The sequence below is a fragment of the Phaethon lepturus genome, unplaced genomic scaffold (genome assembly GCF_000687285.1).
Source record: "Phaethon lepturus isolate BGI_N335 unplaced genomic scaffold, ASM68728v1 scaffold13798, whole genome shotgun sequence".
Lineage (NCBI taxonomy): Eukaryota > Metazoa > Chordata > Aves > Phaethontiformes > Phaethontidae > Phaethon > Phaethon lepturus.
Genome location: NW_010559833.1, coordinates 24,688 through 49,122, shown reverse-complemented (window position 1 = coordinate 49,122; position 24,435 = coordinate 24,688). Strand labels below are relative to the sequence as shown.

The window sequence follows — 24,435 nt, the reverse complement described above, 5'->3', positions numbered from 1 at the left end:
TATAAAATGATCTCAGATAAACTTATGTTTACATTTCTAAAGAAACTTTAGTAAGTCTAAAAACTCCATTTCATATTTAATATGTTTTATATATTATTATATGTAAATACTAAATAATTTCTATTTATGCAGTTCTATGCTCCCGAGAGTGAGCATAGGCTAATGAATTATGCTGGGAAAGATCTCTAATTATTTTGCATTTCCTCTTTCCTTCTTGCCTCTGAATCAGGAGCTAATCAGACTAATCTGAGTCAGGGTGCTGTGCCCTGAATTTGGTAAGCTCAGTGGATCAGGAAATCGGTCTTAGAAACCTCATAGAAAAGACTATTTGCTATAAGGCTTACATGGCTGGCTTATTCCAGGATTGGAGGTAGGAGACGTCTGATCAAGGTCATACTGAAATTTTTGTAATAATGAACTATGCTTGATTGTGCAAAACCCTCTGTATGTAATTAGTTTTACTATTATGAGTCACTGGAACGACAGGAATAATGTGTTAAAGAATGTGAATAACATGCTAGCAGGACTGTTTCTTTAAATACATTTCAAACACTTTGAATTAGATTAACTTTTATATCTGTCAAGGTATTAAATCAAGAGAGCATAAAGTCTTACAATCAATTTCTTTATGAGTTGGTCCCGCTCTGCAATTAGGTCTTTCAGTTCTGAGATAAGCTGCAAGTCTTCTGGTCTTGATTCTCTGTTTTTATATTTTTCTTCCATTTCTTCTAAACTTTATAGGAAAGAAGAATACCCACTTTAGCCTGATACAGTGTTAAATGATGAGTGAATAGTCACATCTTTGATTAGTACAAAAAAGGGTTCAGCGCGTAAAAACAGAAGATTACTTTCTTATCACCTTGAAGTAAATTAATTTCTATGTTACCACTCAGCTTTAGCTAGTTAAAAAAAAAAAAAAAAATCAGCAATAACCATAACCTTTGCTCCAGTAACTAATCATCTGGGCAAAATTCTAAAAACTTAATATACCTCTTGTGCATGCAGTACTAGGTGTTTGAAAAAAGACCTCTTGGAACTCAAACTGAAAATAAGGCATTCAAAACCATAATGTGGACAGTAGAATTACAGAAGACATAGCTAAGATGGATTCTTATGTAAAATATAGGGACTACATTGCATTATATTGAATATGAATGTAAATTTTAAAATGTGGCCATTCGCTTTCTTGATGAGGAAAAAAACCCAGTGTAGTAGTTCTTGTTATAGATGGCTACTCTGAATAAAGATGCATGCTTGTGATACTGGAGAAAATGGATGGACAGACAAGGCTGGCACTGTCTTCTTCAGTTCATGTGGAACATACTGGGACAAAGATATGCAAAGAACAGTGAAGACTAATACGTAACTAATTCCTCTCTACAAAAGCAACTTAGTACCATTAGAGATGAAATAAAGGACTGAGCTGCAAAAGAAAAGCAGTAACACTTGGATATTAGGGTATCTAGATTAAGAGAAATGTAACAATTGAGAAATATTTCAAAAAAATAGGACGAAATTTGAAATGCCTGGTGGGAAAGCATTAAAGGAGAAGTGAAATAAGCCAACTGAGAGAAGAATTGTACAAATAAGTGCATAAATCCCCTTGTTTCTTCTTTAAGTACAAATGACTGTGTCTCTTGGAAACATAAATATACTGCTCATGATGCTAAACACTGTTCCAAAGGAAACTACTAAAATACTTATCTCACATATTCATCCCTCATGTAGATTAGTGAACCAAGTTTCAGAACAGATTAAGGAAATTTAACAAACTTAATGAAAAAAAGACATTTTAAAAAAAATCCCAGACAAAGCATGTGAAAAATCTCTGAATTTAAGGTGTCTAAGTCAGTTCAAACTTAATTCCACAAGACACCTGGAAGCAGACATAATTTTTCACTTCAGGTAAATATTTTCCCTTCAAGAGCAGCTATGCGATTTTTTCTTTGAGTTGCATCTGAAAAAAACAGTTCATATTAAATTATATTTATAACCTTCAAATAGCCTGTACATAATCTGGGGAGATTATATAATGTATTTACATAAAACATTATGAATGTGAAGAACATGACTGTTTTTATTTGCAGAAAAGGCATTTGACTCAGCAGAACAGAAACAGGCTCAGCTGGCTTAATTTTTGTGTATACAGTTTATGCTGGGTTAAGCTATTGTATACAGATCCCCAGAGTATAGCACATAGTTATGCACAGCTGTCATTTTATTTTCAGATTTTTCAGAGAACTGTTTTTTTTTTCCTGTTTCAAAGAGATAATGAGTAATTTAAAGACTCCAGTTGTAGAGCCTAATTAATGATACTCGCTCTCAATTACTGTAAGAGAGATTCTCCATTTCATAAACGTTCACGAGGCCACGCTTTAAGCAAGGCTGAACCTGGAAACAATTACTTAAGAAGTAGCTGCATAAAACTCTTCTGTTTGTTTTTTTTTTTTACGTAGTTTCCACCTTTGACAGCTCCTTGCTTCAGTGTAAGAAAGAGAGAGATAACACACTGAAAGCACCCTAGATAATGTTTGCTCTCTTTAGGCCAGTGGTTGCTTCCTCGCATCATTAAGTTGAGCAAGAACCAGGAGTAGGGAACCAACTAAATTCAGAAAATTGCAGGTCACTGAAAAACAAACAACTGCATGGGAGAAAAAGTTAGGGTAAACAGTTCCAAAACCTAGTTCTGGTGGCTGCTCATAGGCATGTTTCTCATACAACATAAATGCACTAAAGAGGAGGTAGTTCACACCTAATTTACTAAATGGCAAGTTGTCATTTATCAGGGCACAAGAGTGTGCATGCGGACGATTACAAGGGAGTAGGAACTAGGATTTTATACCCATCTTACCTGAAGACAATTTCTGAGTGCTCATTATCAAGAAAGAATTAGATACATTTGGGCTTTGTTGTCCATTTTTAATTGATATCTACTTTAAAATGTTTTCTATCATATACTTAGAACCAATTATTTTCTCTGCCATAAATCTTTTGTGCTGCATATACAAATCCCTCAGTGAAAACTTTGTGTCAGAAAGCCCTCAGTGCGCTACGAAACCTCAGACGGAAACCCTGACCAAATGAGTTACATCACAGACAGAGATAAAGAATGAAGGATGTGGAAGATGGGAAAACACCAGCTAGATGACACCACTACACCACCTCTGCCCCGCGGTGATCTAACCCCAGGTGGCATTTGACTCAGAGACAGAGTTTGAGACTTTGAGAGACACTGAGTTTTTATTAAACTTTGAGAAAAAAAAAATTGAAATAATGTTTTCTCCAATTTTCTAAGAACCGCACAGATTTAATATCGTTCCTACTTGAAATTTTTCAGTCTCAAATCCCTAACAGTTTCTCTCACTTAATTCCCCTAAAGCTTACAGAATTGTGTTGCCTAAAGAATGCAAGATTAGGCCCCATATTTGACTGAGGTTTTTGCACATCTGCATCTCTGCAGTATCTTCAGCAACTTATTGACACCAGAATAAACTATTCACTCAAGCGCAGCTACATACAATTTTTTTTAATACAACAAAACTTACGAAATTTGTAAAGCTGAATTAATTTCCTTGAGCAGTTCTTGGGTCTTATTAAAATCTGCCAGCATGCTTTGTTTCTCTCTGATGTGATCTGCTGTCAAGACATCCATCTCTTTCTCATGTTTCTTGCTTAAATCTTGCTCATAAATCCTGTTTAATTTATTTTTTGTTAAAAAAAGAGTTATTCTAAAATCAGACTCATTTGTTCATCATGATTTTCTGCCATGCTTCTAATGGCTTTTATACAATATTAGACAACACAGAAGGAATTACTGATTTATCAAAACCCACTACTTACTGTCCTCCAATCTTTTAGCTTATTTCATGGAAAATGCATCTCCTTTAATGCTTTTTTAAATAAATAAAAATAATGAATTTTAAAAAAACCCAAACACACCAAAAACCAGAACTTGAGCACACTGCTACTAAAATATGCTGAAATGTATCACTGAAATGCAGCTTAACTGTATGGTAATATTCACTAATTTTACCAGTAACAGGCATAGCTTTTTCTGAAGATGACTAAATGATATAGAACGTCACTTGATTAAGAGAATAAATTAAAAGCTATAAATGGTAAAATTTCTTAAGTAAAACAATGCATAAAGCAATACACATTTGAGTTTAGAGTGGAAAAATTCATACCTGATCTGTTGGTTGGATTCACTGCGTATTCTAAGAACTTCTTTCCCTTTAAACTCCAATTCCTTGGTCAATGCACTTATATTTTCATGAAGATGCAGAATTTCTTTGTCCAGTTCAGCTATATGATGGTCTCGGTGTCTCAGCTCATCTTGTAGATCTGATATTCGGCATAAAAATTCTTTTTCCTATGATATAAGTAGCAGCAGCAAAAATATTTCAAGTAAACTTGTCTCTCAGAAGTACAATACTTGCATTTGGAAGATAACAGCTGAGCAGAATTTTCCATTCAATAGACAATTTTTTCAATTTTTGGTGCTGACACAAATTATAATTAAAACTGAGAGTTTTTTTATTGTGTACATGTACAAATAAAGAAGAAATCAAAGTTATGTAGCAAACAATTTCCATTTGGGAGAAAATTTAAAACCCGCCACTGTCATTGCCTGTTAAAGTTTGCGTAGCTTATCACATTTTCCTTTTGCCCACACATACAACAAAAAAACAGATACTGCTAAGAACCAGGGGGCTGGGCAGAAAATTTAGCATTTTTCACCTCTTCAACATATGATACAGAGAAACTGTTTTTCCCTTAACAGCCCGACCCAATGGGACAAAATACCTCAAGACATATGCCCTGCACCAACGAACACTATGATTCAGAAGTCTCCTATCTTACATATATAGAAATAGAAAGGTCGTAAATATCTCACAGCAGAATATGTGCTAAATATTTTATATATTATTTATATTGTGTCCAGTAAATCAATCAAGTCCATGGGATCTGATGAGCTACATCTATGGCTCTTGAGGGAACTGGCGGATGAAGTTGCTAAGCCACTATCCATCATATTTGAGAAGTTGTGGCAGTCTGGTGAAGTTCCCACTGACTGGAAAAGGGGAAACATAACCCCCATTTTTAAAAAGGGAAAAAAGGAAGACCCAGGGAACTACAGGCCAGTCACAGACTCACCTCTGTGCCCAGGAAGATCATGGAGCAGATCCTCCTGGAAACTATGCTAAGGCACATGGGAAATAAGGAGGTGATTGGTGACAGCCAACATGGCTTCACTAAGGGCAAATGGTGCCTGACAAATCTGGTGGCCTTCTACGACAGGGTTACAGCATTGGTGGATAAGGGAAGAGCGACTGACATCATCGACTTGGACTTGTGCAAAGCATTTGACACTGTCCCACATGACATCCTCGTCTCTAAATTGGAGAGACATGGATCTGACGGATGGACCACTCTGGATAAGGAATTGGCTCGATGATTGCACATGAAGAGTTGCAGTCAACAGCTTAATGTCCAAGTGGTGACCAGTGACGAGTGGCATTCCTTAGAGGTCAGTACTGAGACTATTTAACACCTTTGTCGGTGACATGGACAGTGGGATTGAGTGCACCCTCAGCAAGTTTGCTGACCACACCAAGCTGCGTGGTGCGGTTGACATGCTGGAAGGAAGATGCATGATGCAGTCGACATGCTGGAGGGAAGGGATGCCATCCAGAGGGACCTGGACAGGCTTGAGATGTAGGTCTGTGCAAACCTCATGAAGTTCAAGAAGGCCAAGTGCATGGTCCTGCACATGGGTCAGGGCAATCCCAAACACAAATACAAGCTGGGCGGAGAATGGATCAAGAGCAGCCCTGAGGAGAAGGACTTGGGGGTGTTGGTTGATGAGAAGCTCAACATGACCCAGCAATGTGTGCTTGCAGCCCAGAAAGCCAACTGCATCCTGGGCCGCATCAAAAGAAGCGTGGCCAGCAGGTTGAGGGAGGTAATTCTGCCCCTCTACACCACTCTGGTGAGACCCCACCTGGAGTACTGCATTCAGCTCTGGAGCCCCCAAAATAAGAAGGACATGGACCTGTTGGAGTGGGTCCAGAGGAGGGCCATGAAGATGATCAGAGGGCTGGAGCACCTCTCCTATGAAGACAGGCTGAGAGAGTTGGGGTTGTTCAGCCTGGGAAAGAGAAGGCTCTGGGGAGACCTTACAGCCTTCCAGTACCTGAAGGGGCCCTACAAGAAAGCTGGAGAGGGACTTTTTAGCAGGGACAAGGGATAATGGCTTTAAACTGAGGGAGGATAAATTTAGATTAGCTATAAGGAAGAAATTTTTGATAGTGAAGGTGGTGAAACACTGGAACAGGTTGTCCAGAGAAGCTGTGGATGCCCCACCCCTGGAAATGTTCAAGGCCAGGTTGGATGGGGCCTTGAGCAACCTGGTCTAGTGGAAGGGGTCCCTGCCCATGGCAGGGAGGTTGGAACTAGATAATCTTTAAGGTCCCTTCCAAGCCAAACCATTCTATGATGCTATGAATAAAAGTCATTCTTTTTGCGTAAGAAATTCCAAAGAAGTTAACACATCTGTGAAACTCATCTGGAACCCATCTCAATGGTTTTGATAATGGTTTTCCTCAGTTTAGGAAAAGTCTCTAATAAAATCAACCTTTTTCAGAGTTTTCCACTTCTATCTGTTCCACTTCTTACAGTTTCACTATAATTAATGACCATATAGTACAGATAGAAAATCAGCAGATATTTCAAACTAGTTCCATGTATAATTGTGTTTTGTGCCTTCATGCATCCAGGAAAAACAAATATATCCTACTGCACAGATTTTATAGCACATCCTTATGAATAGACCTTTAAAAATAACTCTCTACCTCCCTATAGAAAGACTATATTAAAGTTAGAAGAAAAAGCAATGGGAAAATTATATCCACATATTTAAATATTTTAAGAAGTAGCAAATATAATCATCCTGCTCAGCTCTCTGCATCTAGTTCTGCTCTGATCCTGTGAACTGATGAGCATTCTAACACAGGAAAACACAATTAATTGCTTTGCTTTCAGCACAGCTAAAGCTCATGCTTAGCAGACCATTGTACTGAGGCCAAAAGTACATGGCATTTGGTTGGATCAAATATTTGCTCTTGTAATTTAAACTTCTTTTCTGACATCTCCTTTAGGTGTTTCACTCTAGGCTTAAACAACACATGACTGAATCTATATCCTCCTACATCCTGCATGTTTTCGTTCACTGCTGACAGCACGGCATTTTTGCCTCTAGTGCTCATACTTTCAAGGTAGCAAGGAAGATAAAAAGAAGGGCTCATCTTCAACTGTCTCTGTTTTTGTGTAAAGGTTATATCCAACTAAACCTGTTTCCTCTGTTAATATGTGTCTAAAACCACTCCCTCCTTGGTGCTGGACTATCAGTAAATGAATCCAGAAAAGCCTATTGCACAGGGAAATAGAGAAGTAATTTTCTGGTCTTCTTATTTCCAGGAGTCTGGCTTCCTTTCAGTAGAGATCAGGCTTTGAATTTGTAGTTACTACTGGAAAAACTGATCATGTATAAAGTGAAAAGTGAGAGATAAAAGTGAATGAATCAGTTTGCTGCCATACTGGGTTTGGGATTTGGGGGTTTGTTTTATGGCTTTTTGTTGTTTTGGGTGTGGGGTTTTTCTTTAAGAAACAGTTGCAAGCTGTTACATCGTCTTTTCTGCTTCCTTTACATGCTAATTTATCTTTTCCAATTTGGCTCCTGAAACAAAAAAGATACTAAGCTACCTCTTAAGTTTGAAGCAATCATCTGGTTTTAAGCAAAGCCTTCTTACCCATTTCACTTAGGCTTTGGAGAGAAACAGTTTTTTCCCTTTTAAGCCCTGCTGGCAGCTGAGGACGAGTAGAATTTTGTGAGAATCAGCACTTTTCTCCCACAGCAAGCCAGCGTCCTCGAGACGGCTGCACAATTCTGAGAGGAAACTGCCTTGATACGGGAGCCTATACTAGGTTTTGAAGGAAGTTTGTCAAAGGAAGAAAAACCTAAGTGAGGAAGTGTAGGTAAACTGGTAGACATGTATTATCTGCTGGTGCTGGCTGACTTTGAGGAATTACAAGTTTGTTGTTTGTTCACAACAGTTCTTGCCTCCACCTAAGAGAAAACAAATACTGCTTATGCAATTTTAGTCAGTTGCCAGCAATGCCTCCTACCTGTTGCCTGCCGAGTTCTATGCTCCTTTCAAGCTCCGTTTTGGCAGCTACCAGTTCTTGCTGATGGTTGTGCCTTAGCTGGTCAATTGCTGCTGCATGTTGATGATTTAGCTCTGAGCGCAAGGAAGCTAGAACAAAAAGACAAGTTTATTTTGCAAATGTTTACATTAATTAACAATAACAGTCCAGCTCTGTCAAGTATTGCTGCTGTCCCCACATGCACTGTTTACATCAGCTAAGCAACTGTCCTGTCATTTTATTCCTGTTGCTTTCTGAAACATTCTCTATCATGAAATTTAGTTGCTTACTCCTTCCAAAAAAACTTAAGGGTAAGATTTTTCACAAGTGAACAGTTTGAGCTTACCTGTTAAATATGATTATGATACTTATACTGATTATACTTATACTGATTATTATACTTATATTGATTATACTTATACTGATTTTAAGAGGGACAACTAGGTCAACATTGAATGACTCTGAGATATACAACAGTGTTATAATACACACATATAATATACACACACACGTATATACACATATGTGCATGTATATTGTTTGAGTAGAAATTAATGTTTTTGGACCCACTTGCAAATGTGAAAATAGTATACCTAACATAGCTTTTCCTTCATCCTCCAGCTCAAATCGTAGAGTCTGAAGTTCCTGTTCCATCTCCAGTTTAAAACCTTCCATGGCTTGTTTATGTGTTTCTTTCAGGGCCTGAAGTTCTTCTGAGTGCTTCTGTTGTAAACGTTCTTCTAATTCCTATGAAATAATAAAATTGATACAATTTATTCTATAGCAGCTTAGAAAATTTATAAAATACTAAACAATAAACAGCTGGCAACAAAAAGCAGGCACTGGCATACTCTAGAAGTTATTAAAAATGCACTAATATTGCTGATATTCTCTTCTCCCACTAAGTTATCCTACTACTATATTTTTTTCTTTTCAGTGGCTGGTAGTTATCAAGATTACTTGTGCACAAAAACTCTGTTCTGCTCACAGTTGGAAAAGAGAAAAAAAAACGATCTATGGATATATTTACTATAACAAGCAATGAGATAAGGTGCAGATCCATAGATGGGTCTAGGGTGCACACAATACACATTTGGGTATTTTTGCTGCCCATTGACACCCATGTTTATTCCCTACTGAAGCGTATGAAGCGTAATGTTCCTGGTGCACATATTCTAGTTTCACTTCAAACAAAAGGAATCTACCTGGTGTGCTCCAAGACCAGTCTATGATGTGAACAAAAGTACATTCAGTGGGGACAACAGGAAAATTGATTGTGAAGGTACACTCTAGATCCGAAATTTAAAAAAGACTTAACACACCCAATTAAGTACAATGCACTGCCAAAATTTAAATTTTAAAGCTGGTTTAGTCAAGGTTTTAAAAAAATATCTTGGGTGTGACATTGTTTTGGACATGAAAATTATCTTCCAAGATGCAGAACATAGTTGTTGGGTTGAGGGTTGGACTTGATGATCTTAAAGGTCTTTTCCAACCTTAATGTTTCTGTGATTCTGTGATAGTTTATACAATTTTTAACATAATGAAAATATAAAATACATTACAAAAAAAGTCAATTGACAGGAAATATCAGAAAACACATGTGAAATTAAGTAACTATAATGGAAAATACAGGGAAACTGTCCTGGTTTCAGCCAGGATAGAGCTGGTTTTCTTCACAGAAGCTGGTGTGAGGCTGTGTTTCAGATTTGGGATGAGAAACTGTTGATAACGTGCTGATGTTTTGGGTTGTTGCTGAGCAGTCAAGGACAGTCTAGCTTCTCGTGCCAGCCTGCAGCGAGCAGGCTGGGGGTGCATGGGGAGCTGGGAGGGGACACGGCCAGGACAGCTGACCCAGGCTGGCCAAAGGGATATTCCCTACCATACGACGTCATGCCCAGTACATAAACTGGAGTTGGCCGGGGGGCGGGAATCGCTGCTCGGGGATGGGCTGTCGATCACCCGGTGGTGAGCAATTGCTGTATTGGGCATCACTCGTTCTTGTACATTCCTCTGTCGGTATTATTTTTGTTATCATTGTTGTTTCTTTCACCCTTTCTGTCCTATTAAACTGTTTTTATCTCAACCCATGAGTTTTTTTTTTCCTAATTCTCTCCCCTGTCCCACTGGGGGAGGGGGAGTGAGTGAGCGGCTGCGTGGTGCTTAGTTGCCGGCTGGGGCTAAACCACGACAGAAACCTATTCCAAATCAAAACTAGAATATAATGTTATGGATAACAGTGTCAAACTGCTGTAAAGAAACGTGCATGTTGATAATAATTTTACATATATATATACACTTAGATACATGCATATATTGGTAGAGTATTAAGCGAGACATGAAACAATGCCAGTATTAGAGATGATTTCCAATATGTCTTAATCAGATTTAACTGGATAAAAATGTTACTATAAGACATCTGCTGAAAAGGAAATTTAGTAGTTATGCAGATACTTTTCTTTACTAATTCCAACTGTGTACATAAATTGCTAAAATGGCAACATTCTCTACGTAATTTGGAATATCCATATGAACATGCCTTTTGTTCTTGTTCTTTTGTTTCTTCCATGTTTTGAAAGGCAAGGATATGGGCTTCCTGAAGTGACTTATGCCTTTGCTGATGCTCCTCTTCTAATTCCTGGATCTCCTGAGTCAGCCTCTGTCGTTCCTGACTGAACTGGGCTTGTAGCTGTTGCAAAGAACTCTGTGACTGGGAAAGCTGCATCTCCAGATTCTGCTTCAGTAAGGAGATCTAACCCACAACAGAACAGCAAATATCCATTAGTCATTAATACTAACATCAACTCTGAAAAAAACATTCAAAAGAAAACACTTGACACTTTAAAGCCAGAACATTAACTAAAAGACAGACAAGCAATGTCATCCATCGACTGAATTTGTTGTTAATGTTAGATCTCAGAGATAGAAGAATTGCATTTAAATAGTTTTGTAAGAGTTATGACATCTGTCAGTTCATACAACAGCACTACCTATAACACAATTTTTCATGACCAAATTATCAAAATCTACTTGTAGGTTTTGTATAAAGATCAATAAAAACGACACTATCAAGGTCTGAAATCAAACACTTGATTGTTAAGATAAACTATTCTTCAGGGGAACATCACGCCAGTTCTGTAAGGAAAATCCTGCAGTTGATAGCAGAGGACAGCCTGTGACATCTAGAATGATTGATTTCTGTATCTTTTGATATGATAGGGTCTTATCTTAGTGGTATCTTTCTAATTAAAAATAAATGGTAGCATATCACTCTATATCACAAATAAAATGTAACACTTGATGGATTCCTCCCCTAGTATTTTTTTTGTTAGCTCAATACTACTATGAGAGTGATTTTTCTGATTTTCAAAATCTAAGATCTGAGCAATCTGAGTTACAAATACTAATTTTCTTAGAAATACCTGATTTTACAAATTATGCTTTTCACCCAACAAGCATTTTAATCCATTAGAGTACACTGTACTCATTGAAAAAGTCCCATTTTCTTTTTATGATAATATTATACTTTGTTCTTCACATGAGATAGCATCTTTTCAGACTGAAAATACTAAACCTGTATTCCCTTTAGAGCCAAACAGGAGAGAGATACCCTCCAATTCTGGAAACAAGATTTAACCAAAAGAGAATTTTGCTACAGTGACTCAAAGGAAGGAAAAAAAAAATTGCCATGTGACAAAGAATTTGAATCAGTAAGGATACTTTTCAAGCCTTGGAGTGATACATAAAATTCAATTATAAATGAAAGTCTGATAGTGTCAATTGATTCAGCATGTCTTAAAATTAATTATGACAAATTAATAATGACATTGCACATCAATGTATTGATTTACAAAACACTAAAACCCACCATTTAACAAAAAATTAATAGCAGCATACCAAGGGCAACTTGCAGCATGAACATTACTGTCGAACGTGTGGGGTTTTTTTTTTTCAGAAGGACACAGCTTAAGCAGATTTGAAAGAAAAAAGCTACACTTAAAGGAAAATTAGCACTAAACCAAAACAAGCAAATTAATTTGAATGAAATGAGCAGGTCCTTGTGTCTGGGCATATATACTCTACCTCCTAAGTATACTGCATCAACAGTGTTTTACTTCTCGATAGCTTTGATTTCCCTCTTTATACCCTTTTCCATACTAAACAGTTCTGGCTTAATGAGTTAATTCCTGTATGAAGGCTATTTTGTATCTATCATCACATTTCTCCTACTTTTTCCTCTTTTCTACTATTTCTTTTTAAGATTAGAGACCAGCATAAGGTCTCTAATATAACATATGCAAAAACAGTATAAGGTATTTAAAATGAGAGTAAACTCTGGTTTTATATAGTGGTTTTACATGTTATGTTCTCTGTGTCTCTTCTAATTCCTAAAGTTTTATTTCCTTTTGTGACTCCCACTCAGCGTAGAGGTGATTTTTTCATGGAATTATATATCATAGTCCCCAGACCTACTCTCTAGTTGTAACAGGTCAAGGTAAGGTGTATCATTTTACACAAGAAGTTAGAATTTGTTTTTTCCCTTGTTTTTTCCTTTGCATTTGTCTACACTGAATTTCATCTGCCATTTTATTGCCAAGTTCCTTGGCTTTTTACAGCTAGTCTTCAGACAGTCTTTGTCCTTCCCACCCTGAATAACTTTTTATAAGCCGCAAACTTTCCCACCTTACTTATTCATAAACAACCTGCAAAAGAAAGTATGTTGAACATCAGTGTAACTCCACTGATAATCTACCTTTACTGTGGTAAACAGTGTGAAAAAAACTGTCAAAACAGTTTTTACTGTGTGAAAACACCTATCTTTCAACCAGTTACTTATCTATACAAAAACTTCCCCCTCATATCGTGGAGTTCTAGTTTCCTCAGAAGCCCCAGAACTTCTTGGCCAATCTCTTTCAGGATACCTTGGCCAGGGCTGCCATGCTGGTCAGACAAACCAATGATGCAGCCACATACTGCGTACTTTCTCTTCAGCCCTAGAAACTCACTCCACATAGTTTGCACCTGCCAGCATGGCCAGCTCTGAATTTTCATCTGTGTATCAACATCTGGTATTGCAATGTGCTATTGTCTTCCTTCTCCAGAAAAATAAATAATCTATTTTATCTAAACTCGCCTTTGATCTACTCACATCCCTGCCTATTCTAATTCATCCCGTGTTCACTGGTGGGCCCTTCTCCCTTTCCCCACCTTTCTATAACCTCATACCTACCGAGGTTCTTCTTCTCACCTGTAAGCCTTGCCTTTATTTCCTGTTTCTCTGCCAGAATATACCTAGCGGAAACCAGACCCTGCCTGGAGGTCTGTTTTTCCCTTGTGCTTTTAGATAACTCTTATGATTCTTTAGATTAATTTTGCTCCTATTTAACCACCATCCATAAACTCTCAGGTTTGTTGGGTTTTTTGTTTGTTTCCCTGAGACCACTACTGCAACTCGGCTCTAGCCCCTCCACATACTCCAGTATCTCACCCCTCCTCCTCCCCTCCTTTGCTCTTCTTCTTCTTCCTAATTCCATTTTTAGTGTCATAGGAATGTGCAGTTAGGATAGGCTTAAGAGATTATTCAGTCCAATTCTTTGCACTAGGTGGGAACTCTCTACACAAAGTACTGCTTAAAAATCTCCTATGAAGGAAATCCCACAATTTTCAGTTAGATCCTCTTCCTCCTCCTCTGAATGCCTCAGGCAGAAAAACCGAGATACTGGACAGAAGTTCTGTCTACTCTTACTCATCCCTTTCACCATGTTTCTGTCCCTCAGGTTTCTCTTTGTTCTTCTTTTGCCCAGTCCCATTCACCATGGCCACCAGGAGCTACAATTCTAGGGAAGTCCTGCTCAGTCCTGCAGAACCTCAGGTAAATTAATCATCATACTCTAAAAAGCCTTTCATGATAACATTCAAATGGAGTCAACCACGGTATCTTAGCCAATTTTTTATTAAGATGGCATGAAAAAAATGTATTTTTGTCTTCATGTTAAATCTGTCTCTCACTTAAGTTCCTGCTCCAAATTCTGGTAATTCTCATTATATCAACCATAAACATTTTTAGCAAGGGCCAAGGGCAAAAGAATTTTCTTTTAATTTCTTTCTTGAAATGCAGAAAGCATTTTAACTGAGATGTCCAAGAGAAGTCTGACATCTGGCCAGGAAACCATCTTAGAAGAGATCAGGAATACCCTTCTCAAGAGCAGTTCACACTTCCACCAGATTAAAATGACTCCAAAACCACAGCCTGAAGTGAGTCGATCTCTGGAGATGCCTATTTGCATCAATAGACTAAGGTAAAAAAAGGACAATGAGGATTAAAGTATTCTAACAAGCAAGTCAGATTAGTCTACCCTGCTAATAAGAAGATTTTTTTGTTTTTGTTTTTGAAAGTATAACAAAAAATTTGAGTTATTTTTAGAAGACAACATAATTTTAAATATTTTGAATATTCAGTAGATGTACTGATATCCTTAAGAGCATTTTCAAAAACATTAGTGCCTCCTTTTGCATATCTTTGGAGCATTCCCTTCTATATACTCCTGTATTGAGGATTCAAAAGAAAACAGCTCTAAACACTATTCTCTGAACTTTCAATACTTTTATCCAAGGTTTTCAGCGCATTAAAAACATTGGTAAGAATTTTTAAAATAAAAAATAGAAAGAAAGAAAGAATATTTTGGTTACAGTTATGACTCGCACTGCAAAACTGCAAATTATAATACAGCATCAATCTCATGCTTTGTAGAAAGCTTTGCAATACACATTTGCACTGCCCACAAGCTGGCTTGCTTTAACAAGGACATAACAATGCTTATATTATGACCATGTACGTAGCGTTTGATGTCCAGTGCTATATACATTTACACAGATGAATGGATGCAGTACACAAGCTTTTGATAACTAGCGGCAAATATTCTCCTCTCAAATATTACCATGTATTCTATTTCATAGGCTAAAGCTCTAAAGCAATACTACAGGATACGCAGATATATCAGTGCAAACATGCCCTGTTCACAAGCTGTAAGTGCAAATCACTTACATTGCTGATAGATTTATGCAAAGCTTCACCGAGACAGTGCCGCTATGAAGAAAAGATCACAGGAATAAAGGGAAACATTCAGAAATCAACTAAGTAAAAGAAAAAGGGATAAGGAAGGGAGAGTAAAACATAGAACATTAATTATAATTTGATCAGAGAAAAATAAGTTGAAAACTATCTGGAAAAATATATGAATACGGTGCTTTGACTTAGTGTTGAATGTACAGGATAGCATTCTGTCTTCAACAGAATGTTAGATGTTACTATATGTTAGAATGTTAATGTTACTATCTACTCATATACTATGCAGCTGAACACTTTTGAAATTATCCAACTGTTTTCTCTTCTCCTTTACAGCAAATAATTTTGGGAAGAAATCATTAAGCACACCAATTTGCATTACTATTAGAAAAGATGTTACATAAGGACTCAATCAACAGTCAGCTGTCTCTCTGAAATAGCACAAGCACGTTAAACACATAATAATAAAGATCAAATTCACTGCTAATGGGCAGAAAATGAGTTTAGCCTGTAATGAAGACATATTTATATTAAAATACGTTTCTTTTTCTTAAAATTCAGAATAAGATGGGTACATATAAAGCTCTTCCTGAAAGTCTCCAGCAAAAAATGACTTAATGTATCACTTATACTAGTGTTGATTGCTAATGAAAAGCAAAAAATAATAATAATAATGCCAAGTAAACGTTCCATATTAAAGTGTTGATCATACAAATCATACAAATCATATACATCATTCATATATATACACATAAAAAAACGCCTGTGTGTTTACATATAAATAGGAATGGTGTAGATAGCTACATGCACACACACACAATAGTCATCAGAAATGAAGTGAGATCAATTTCAAATCCAGCATGGCCAATTCCCCTTTTGGCACAGGTCAGTCAAGAAGATGGCTTTCTCCAGGAGACAGCAGGTATTTTGACACCAGCTTGGAAGGCTATAGTTGAGAACTTTTAGATAATACTTTGTCAAAATATAAAAAGAAGAAATTATTATTAATTTTCCCAAATCTATAAAAAGACATAACATAAACATACATTACTGTGGAATATCCAAAATTATCTTAGTAAAATTGTAAGAGTTACAAGCAACAATTTTCTATGCAAAGGCATAACACTAAGAGGCATCGTACTCCAGCGGGCAAGACAACAGACTGGAATCTAACAGCTCCCATTTCAACACTGGATTTTGACAGTGCCAATCTGAACAAATCCACATATTTTTTCCTGTGCTTCCTTTCCCATCTGCCTGGTTTGTTTAGGGGATAAGCTGTTAAAAGAAGGAGTGATTTCTTGCTACATAAATGTACAGTTTCTGGAATGTTTGGGACTTCATTTTGGTGGACATATCTAGGCACCACTGTAGTACAACTAAGAAATATTTAGATTTTACACCTGAAGCAGAGAGGTTAGTAATGTTCTACATTGAAAAGAAATTCCAAGTAAAAATACTTTGGGGAAGCTATATTCTGAGGTCTACCCTATTAAAAAGGCCGTTTAAGAAGGTGAGTGTTGCCTCCTGCTGCTTGCAGAATAACAGATTTCTTTCACCAGGAAACTGGCCTTGCTTTGCTGTCAACCTATCTTATAACTAAAAGTACTAAGATGTGCTAACCATTTGAATACATGTGATTTCACCAAATTTAAAAGTTTTCCAGAGATCTGGAAAACAGGTGGAATTAAAATGAACTTTTGGTGAAGATTCTGCACTAAAACTCTCCATTTAAGTTCAATATTTAGATTTGTCACAGATTTCTTAGGCTACCTCAGATTTCCTGATTGTGAAATGAGTAACTGCACAGTAATTATCTTGCGCAAAAAAACCTAACTGTTAAATGCGCAGATCTTATTGGCAAAAAGATCACCATGCACAGACTAAAAAAAAGTTATTTTTTAATAAAGTTGAACTTATATACTTGACATTTCTATGTGTTCTAAGAAGACACACAGCAACAATGAATATACAGTAAAAATAGCTTATTGATTTTTCACAAAACTTGAAGTTTTGTACTTTATAAACCTGGAAGTACTTTATAACCTGGAAGTCTAAGTATTGTATCACTATTCGAAAGCATTTAATTATAGGACAGCTAGCTAAACATCAGTCCTGGAAAAAAGACTGGAAAAGATGATTTAAGAGTTGATCAAGAAAATCTTCAAGTGCAAAAATAAGACGATTTTCAGTCAACATAACAATAGAATAAAGTCCTGCTAAAGAAAACCTGATTTCTTGCTTTGACAACACTACAGACTTGAGCAATAAATGCTCCTGTACAGAAATCATGTTTAAGAGAATGCTTTAATGGTATTCAATTTATTATCACACGAGATTTTAATCAAAACATGTATGCTTATACAATATTACTGAAGGATATTTAAAAGATTAAAACCAACTTACTTTATCTCAAAAGCAGCTAGTGGTGAATTGTCACTGAAATCAAACAGGTGTTCACTTAGATTAATACTAAACCTGACCACAATTTATTATTTTCATGATTTATTAGATAGTAAATAATTTTCATAAACCACATACATGATAGAAGAGTAAATTAGAATTATAGAGACTAGTCAATTGTTACGGGGGATGATTCTCACAAAATGTGTAGCAATGTAATCAGACGTAGCTCCATATTGAAAAGTATGCAGGACACATTCATAATGGAGAATACCAAAATAAGTCTAGTTGAAGTATTATTAAGAAATTCCATAAAAATTCAAAACACCCGCATGACTACTTCCACGATCTAAGGAAAAACTATGAGAATCAAAAACAATGCAGGCATAATTATTACTCTCTGTATTTCTATGATGGGGAAAAGTGATGAGGGGAAAAAAAAAAAAGGGAGAACACGAGTTTAACTATCATTGTATCTCTACATTTTGTAATTCAAGATTATTGGTTTGCGATATTATTATGATATGAAAATCCCTTGTTCAATTCACTTTGAAATCAGGCTTCACAGATATAGTATGTACAAATGAATTAATCTGTTTCCTGGAAGTACAGGAACTTTTGAAAACACATCTTTATTCAGTGTATATATAGATTAGCTATCCTACTTTTACTTGAATTTGCTGTCTCATTTTTCGGTAGAAGTATTGTCTTTTCCACCCTCAGCATATGCAGAGCTAAGCCTCAGATGTAACCAGAGAACTTCCTCATGACCCAGAAGAAGAGCAAAGAGGTTGCTGCATCTTGAGAAGCCACTGATCATTGTGGGCTACTCAGCAGGACCAAAAGACCTTGCACACGATACATGGGGAAAGATTTGTATTCCCACCTCTATTTCAACACCTCTCCTAAAAGAGCAGAGTTTTTTTTAGTTGGGTCAATTTGTGTTGTAGTAAACCATAGATTTAGAGATTTTAAACTATCAAAACTTTGGATTTGCTTACTGTAATGAACAGTTGCTTGTGTTCCCATCATGACAACTGTCACAGCGGCCATACTCGGTGATCAAATGATGTCATTTTCTGCAAAAGGGGAATTTACTGCACCACTGACATTCATATTTTCATTTGGTTGCTCTGTTTCTTGCTGGATGTTAGCTTATTGGATGCAGGGAATTTCTCTCATTTAATTGTTTCTCTTGGCTAAAACTTACTTTCAACTGGACTACAGAGGCTTTGACACTGAATTTCAGCATCAGTCTTCATGTCACCAAAAGATCAGTTATGTAACACTTTTTTTCAGTGATATTTCAATGTCAAATTGTGTCAAGATCTGACTTTGGCATACCATTTATTGAATTTTAAAAATACTGCTTGCAACAGGAATTCTTGTGTAATACCTGAGATCCTAGCTGGGGAAGGTCCAACTTTATCTATTGTATCAAAGCAGACCTAGATTGCTATGCAGTCTTTGCCTCATTTTAAGAACAACCTCCAATAGATGCTGCTAACCTTTCTGAAGAAGAAAACCTATATGCATCCATCAGATGTTATTAAAAGAAGCTAGTTTCTGAGATGCTTATTGAAGAAGCTGAAGAACACGTCTGAACCTTCGGCTTAAGTCCAATTCATCCAGCTAATAACAACCACCCCAAAACTCTCCCTCGAGATACATCTTTGGTTTGAAGAGAAAGACTGATTTGTCAGCAGATGTACCATCTCTGGCTGTGCAGTGCTCACGCGACAGATGACTCTGCAGAGATTTGGAAAGCAGCTGTTTCCTACTACAACGTTTTAGTACTTGTCTTGAGGCTTGTCACACGCTGGGAGTGGAAGTGCTGCAGCAAAGTTTTCCCTCTCTGACTGGTAAGAAAAAGCAGCATTTAGAGCCCCTTCCCTCTCTCTCAAAACCCAACAGTTCTCTACTGAGGAAAATGAAGTATATATAAGGCATTCTGAAATGTATAGCTGTCTCTGGGATCTAACTGGTCACGATTTGCTCCTCTTTTTGTAGCAATGCTGAGTGAAGGTGCTGTGTCCTGGCTATCACAAGGTGGGGTACTTATCCTGTTGCTATAAAAAGATGGAGCTCTTCTCTTGGTTCCAGGAGTCTATCAAACTGATAGGCAAAATGCCTAGATATTTTGCCATAATTTTAACTGTTTGGATTTTGTATTTTATGCTTTTAATCTGACAAACTGCAGGTTCAACAGCCAGCGGAAAAAGAGGATCATTTGAACCTCTTGATAATTTTTGAATTTTTTTTGAATGGTACTAGAGCTTGATTTCATTTTACTTATTTGTCATAATGCTGTCGGGATTTTAAAATTTGTATATGCTTCTTGGCTAATCCTTCCTGGGGCACAGAGGTATCAGTCAAGAAGAGCTTTTAATCTAGAATTTTATTCATTTGCTGAACTGCAAACAAATTTTGCCCCACCTAATAAGTTATGTCTCAATCCTCCCAGGGTCCACTCTTTTCACTGGTTTTGAACCTATGCAAAAGCTACTTGAGCAACTATCTTCCAGAGCAAAGAGGCTAAGGGTAACGTTTTAGTACTAGATTCTTGGCAGAGTCTTTATTTTATATTTAAGGGAAAAACATATACAGATTTAGGATTAAAATTTTATTTAGTGAACGATGTTACTGCTGAATTTGGCTCAGATTACTATTCAGCAGTTTTGGAAGTGTGAACTTAACCCCAAATATCAAATTAAACTCTTTTCTGACTCATGCTTAGTTAATTACATACCATACTAGTAATTTAAGGTTCTTTTCATCCATTGACAGGTAGAACTAAAAAGTCTTTCAGTCCCCTCCAGATTTACTAACTCAAACACTGCCAAACAAAAACTGGTAATATTAAATTCCAGTTAGAAGTTTATGATCAGATAGACAAGTTTCTTCAGATATGAAGATATCACAATTTCAAACATCAGGCTAGATGTATTTTTAAATTTAATTAAACACAAGACCATGAAAGAAGAAAAATTAAATTAAGAAGAAACTAAAAGAGAGATGTACTTGGCACTGGTGAGGCCGCACCTCGAATACTGTGTTCAGTTTTGGGCCCCTCACTACAAGAAGGACATTGAGGTGCTGGAGCGTGTCCAGAGAAGGGCAACGAAGCTGGTGAGGGGTCTGGAGCACAAGTCTTATGAGGAGCGGCTGAGGGAACTGGGGTTGTTCAGTCTGGAGAAGAGGAGGCTGAGGGGAGACCTTATCGCTCTCTACAACTACCTGAAAGGGGGTTGTGGCGACGAGGGTGTTGGTCTCTTCTCCCAACCAACTAGTGATAGGACGAGAGGAAATGGCATCAAGTTGCGCCAGGGGAGATTGGATATTAGGAAAAATTTTTTCACTGAGAGGGTGGTCAGGCATTGGAACAGGCTGCCCAGGGAGGTGGTGGAATCACCATCTCTGGAAGCATTCAAAAAATGTGTGGATGTGGCGCTTCAGGATATGGTTTAGAGGACATGGTGGCGCTGGATTAATGGGTGGACTTGATGATCTTGAAGGTCCTTTCTAACCTTAGTGATTCTGTGAAAAAGAAGTCCAGTGATACATTTATTCCTTCGCAGAACAGCAAAGCTAACGTTTGTTAGTATTCCTACTGTATCCCACTGAGAATACTTTGAACACTCTGATTTGTTTTGTTGCTTTTGTTTGCCTGTATTGCTGAGTAGCTCTTAATTGTAAATGGTCTTTAATGAATTTCATCTGTTACATTCAGAATCTTTTAAAGAAAGAGTAAAATAATGAAGAGAGCTGAATACAGGCTGAATGGGCTCACCATAACTAAAAGCTCAGAAAAAGAGATAGTACAGCTGAATGTTAGGCATTTGTTTTCACGTTCAAGCATCAGACAAAACAACGATGATCAATGTGGTAGAAAAAGTGCACTAACCAATCTTCAGGATCACATCTCTGCACTGAACAGGGCGTCCAGAATAAGGGGGATTCTTCACTGAGAAGTACAGACAGTCATGAAACAGGCGGAAGCACCCTCAATAGATGGCCCTCCGAGGGCTGCAGTGACTCTGGCTTACATGATTATTCATATGCTCATGTACAATAGTTTTTGACTTGCTTAAAGCATGAGTTTCTCACTTAGAATACAGAAGTACTGATTCTTCTAAATCAGTGGTGAGTGGCAGGATGTATATGGAAACTGGATCTAGGCAGAAACTCCCAAAGCTCCCCTGATTCTCTGTGAGGCCCACAGGAGTTGCAGCACAGTCCCATGAAGACCACAGTTTTGAGAGCTGTAGTCACTTCTGAAAAGTTTCCAAGAGCTGCAGAAAGCGGTGCCCCTTTGGTAAAACAACAAATAGCTACAGATGAAACAAGAGACATAAAACCATAACCTGAGCTGCATTCCAGGTGCTCTCTGTTCTTTGCTCCCTCTTTGGTATGATTTTTCTTTTTATTATTTCAGATTTCAGCATTTTATATTTCTAAGTGCTTTTTAAATCTGGCCTAAAAACCTTTACCATCCACTAGGTGTCACGGTAGCCTTCCTAGCAGTATTGAATGACCACAGAGAATCAGGATGGAGAAGTTACTTGAAATTTACTTCCTCTCTGCTTCTGACAGACACACCTTTACACAGTGTGTTCAGGACAATATCAAGTGACAGCAAGCAGAGTAAAATGATTCTGTGCTGAAGGTTAATCTCCCTTCTTTCAGGAAGATGCTAGAGGGTATGTGCAAGCTATTTCTTACGGAAATTTCCCGCATCCTTTTGACAGCAAATTTTCTAAAGCGAGGATTACCCAGGCTGTGGAACAGGCCAGTAATCCTTGTGCTACGGAAAGAAAGCAGCGTTTCCCGATTCTGCCATGTGGATGCACATCAGCTCTGCAATAAGCACCTCCGCATAGGCAAATAAAGACCAGGCAATAACTGCCCGCCAGTAGAAGACTGGTCAATGGGCACTTACAGATGTGCACAGTGCTCTGACTTTCCTACAACACTCCACTTCATGAACAAGAATATACTCAGTGGAGTTTGAAATTTTCTGAAAACTACAATTTACCTAATGGCTACATGAGAAGGAAATATTTACATTTTGATATATTAATATTTTTGATAGTTTTAAAAGGGACACACCATCATAGAAACAAACTCTGAATAGGCAACTTCTACAATTTTTTCAAAAAAGGAGAGAATCTTTGCAGCAGAAAAAATAAACAACATCTACCAAAGCTTATGTAGTATACTTTTTCCATTCTCTCTCTCTCTGTACTACTTCTAGTATTTCCATTAGTAGCAGATAGTATCTTTGTGTGCGAAAAGTTGACAAAGTTAAAAAGAAGAATGTCACACTAATGTGTGGTCATGTAATAGTGCAAAGCTACATAAGAATGGAAAAAAAAAAAATCACACTGACAAAAACATTTATTTTACTGGAACACATGTTTTCCTGAAAAACAAGGAAGATGGGAGAACCAATATTTGCTCAAATACAGAAAAGCCCATCCACAATCAGAATACTTGATTCAGTTTATAGAATGAAACATTTATCACAAGAAGAAATAGATAATAAGAATACAGGTCTTAACCTGTACGTTTCACTGCCCAGAATTGAAGGTTGTGCAACATAAGAGGCAGAAGAGAGAACATGCTTATACTTATAAAAAACAAAATTCCTGCTATTTTGTCCATGGCTGGAGCCTTCTCAGCAGTAAAATGTTTGAGTAAAGCGTTAAAAGCCCATTACACAGCTAAGAGAAATGGAGAAGAGCTAGCATGTCTGAATTCACTACATATTTCATGAAGAAACTCGTACACGGAGTGATGTAGAAGTACTTACTACAATTCACAGGAAAAAAGGAAAAGCACTTCTTATGTCTTCTAGAACCATTTTTCATATCGGAGATAAGAACTACACACTTGGTCTCTAGACAATGATCTACTTAACCTACCACCCACATTAAACTGCAGATGATAAGTGATGCTTTGCAACTGGCAAGAATGTGTTTAAGCACTTAATCAGCTAAATAGCATTTTCTCTCAAGAGAATTATTTTACTCATAACAAAGCTGTACATAACAGTAATCCTACATGCATTCTCTGCGGGACCACTTAGCATTAACAGTATAAAAGCAAAAAAGTTACCTTGCTTTATGCAAAGGCTAGATCTCACCTATCGAATATACAAATTTCTGCCTTCTCCTAGTTGTTGCACATTAAAAAACCCAACAACTTAGTAGTCTGTGTGGCCATAAATTTTTTGATTGAACACTGTTTTTTTCAAATTGTTGTCATTTATAACTGTGTCTCTTCATTCAGTTTTTCTGGCACCACTCAGCAGTACTCCAAAATGTGCATACTCTATGTTGTATTTTTCTACAGTTAAGTAACTACACTGTGTCACTTTACTCCGTTCATTTAAACCTGTTTTTTCAACACTTCGCTTACATAACCATTCCTAAACTTCAAGTCAGGTGCTACACGTCTTAGCAGCTTGCTTTTAAATCACATCTGAGATGCATCAATACAGATTAGAAAATTATGTACCCATAGGAGTGAAAGTATATGATAACCTCACAAAGCAACACAGTGTTTTCCCTATTAAAAAATATGTTATTTTCACGATTTTGCACTGGACATGACATTGCCAAAAATAATACTTAAGTCCTTTAAATTTAAATTACATTGTCAAATATACATAATCTCACTCTTGTCTAGAAATAACTTAGCACACCCCACCCCGATAAATAATGCATGTTCATTACATATTTGTGGAACGTCTTATACTG

General features: G+C 37.1%; 1 protein-coding gene across 3 annotated transcripts in view; it reads right to left on the bottom strand.

The window, feature by feature from the left end:
* Positions 1-24,435, bottom strand: part of FAM184A (family with sequence similarity 184, member A) — a 53,983-nt gene that overhangs the window by 6,504 nt on the left and 23,044 nt on the right. For 2 of the 3 annotated variants that reach the window (XM_010293505.1, XM_010293506.1), the window contains exons 9-13: positions 10,745-10,957; positions 8,799-8,952; positions 8,188-8,315; positions 4,188-4,372; positions 616-733 (exon numbers count right to left, since the gene is read on the bottom strand). In XM_010293505.1, the coding sequence (XP_010291807.1) occupies positions 616-733; positions 4,188-4,372; positions 8,188-8,315; positions 8,799-8,952; positions 10,745-10,957 (798 nt within the window). Of the gene's footprint in view, positions 1-615; positions 734-3,545; positions 3,693-4,187; positions 4,373-8,187; positions 8,316-8,798; positions 8,953-10,744; positions 10,958-24,435 lie in introns of all 3 variants that reach the window. The other variant, XM_010293507.1, reaches the window with a different exon arrangement.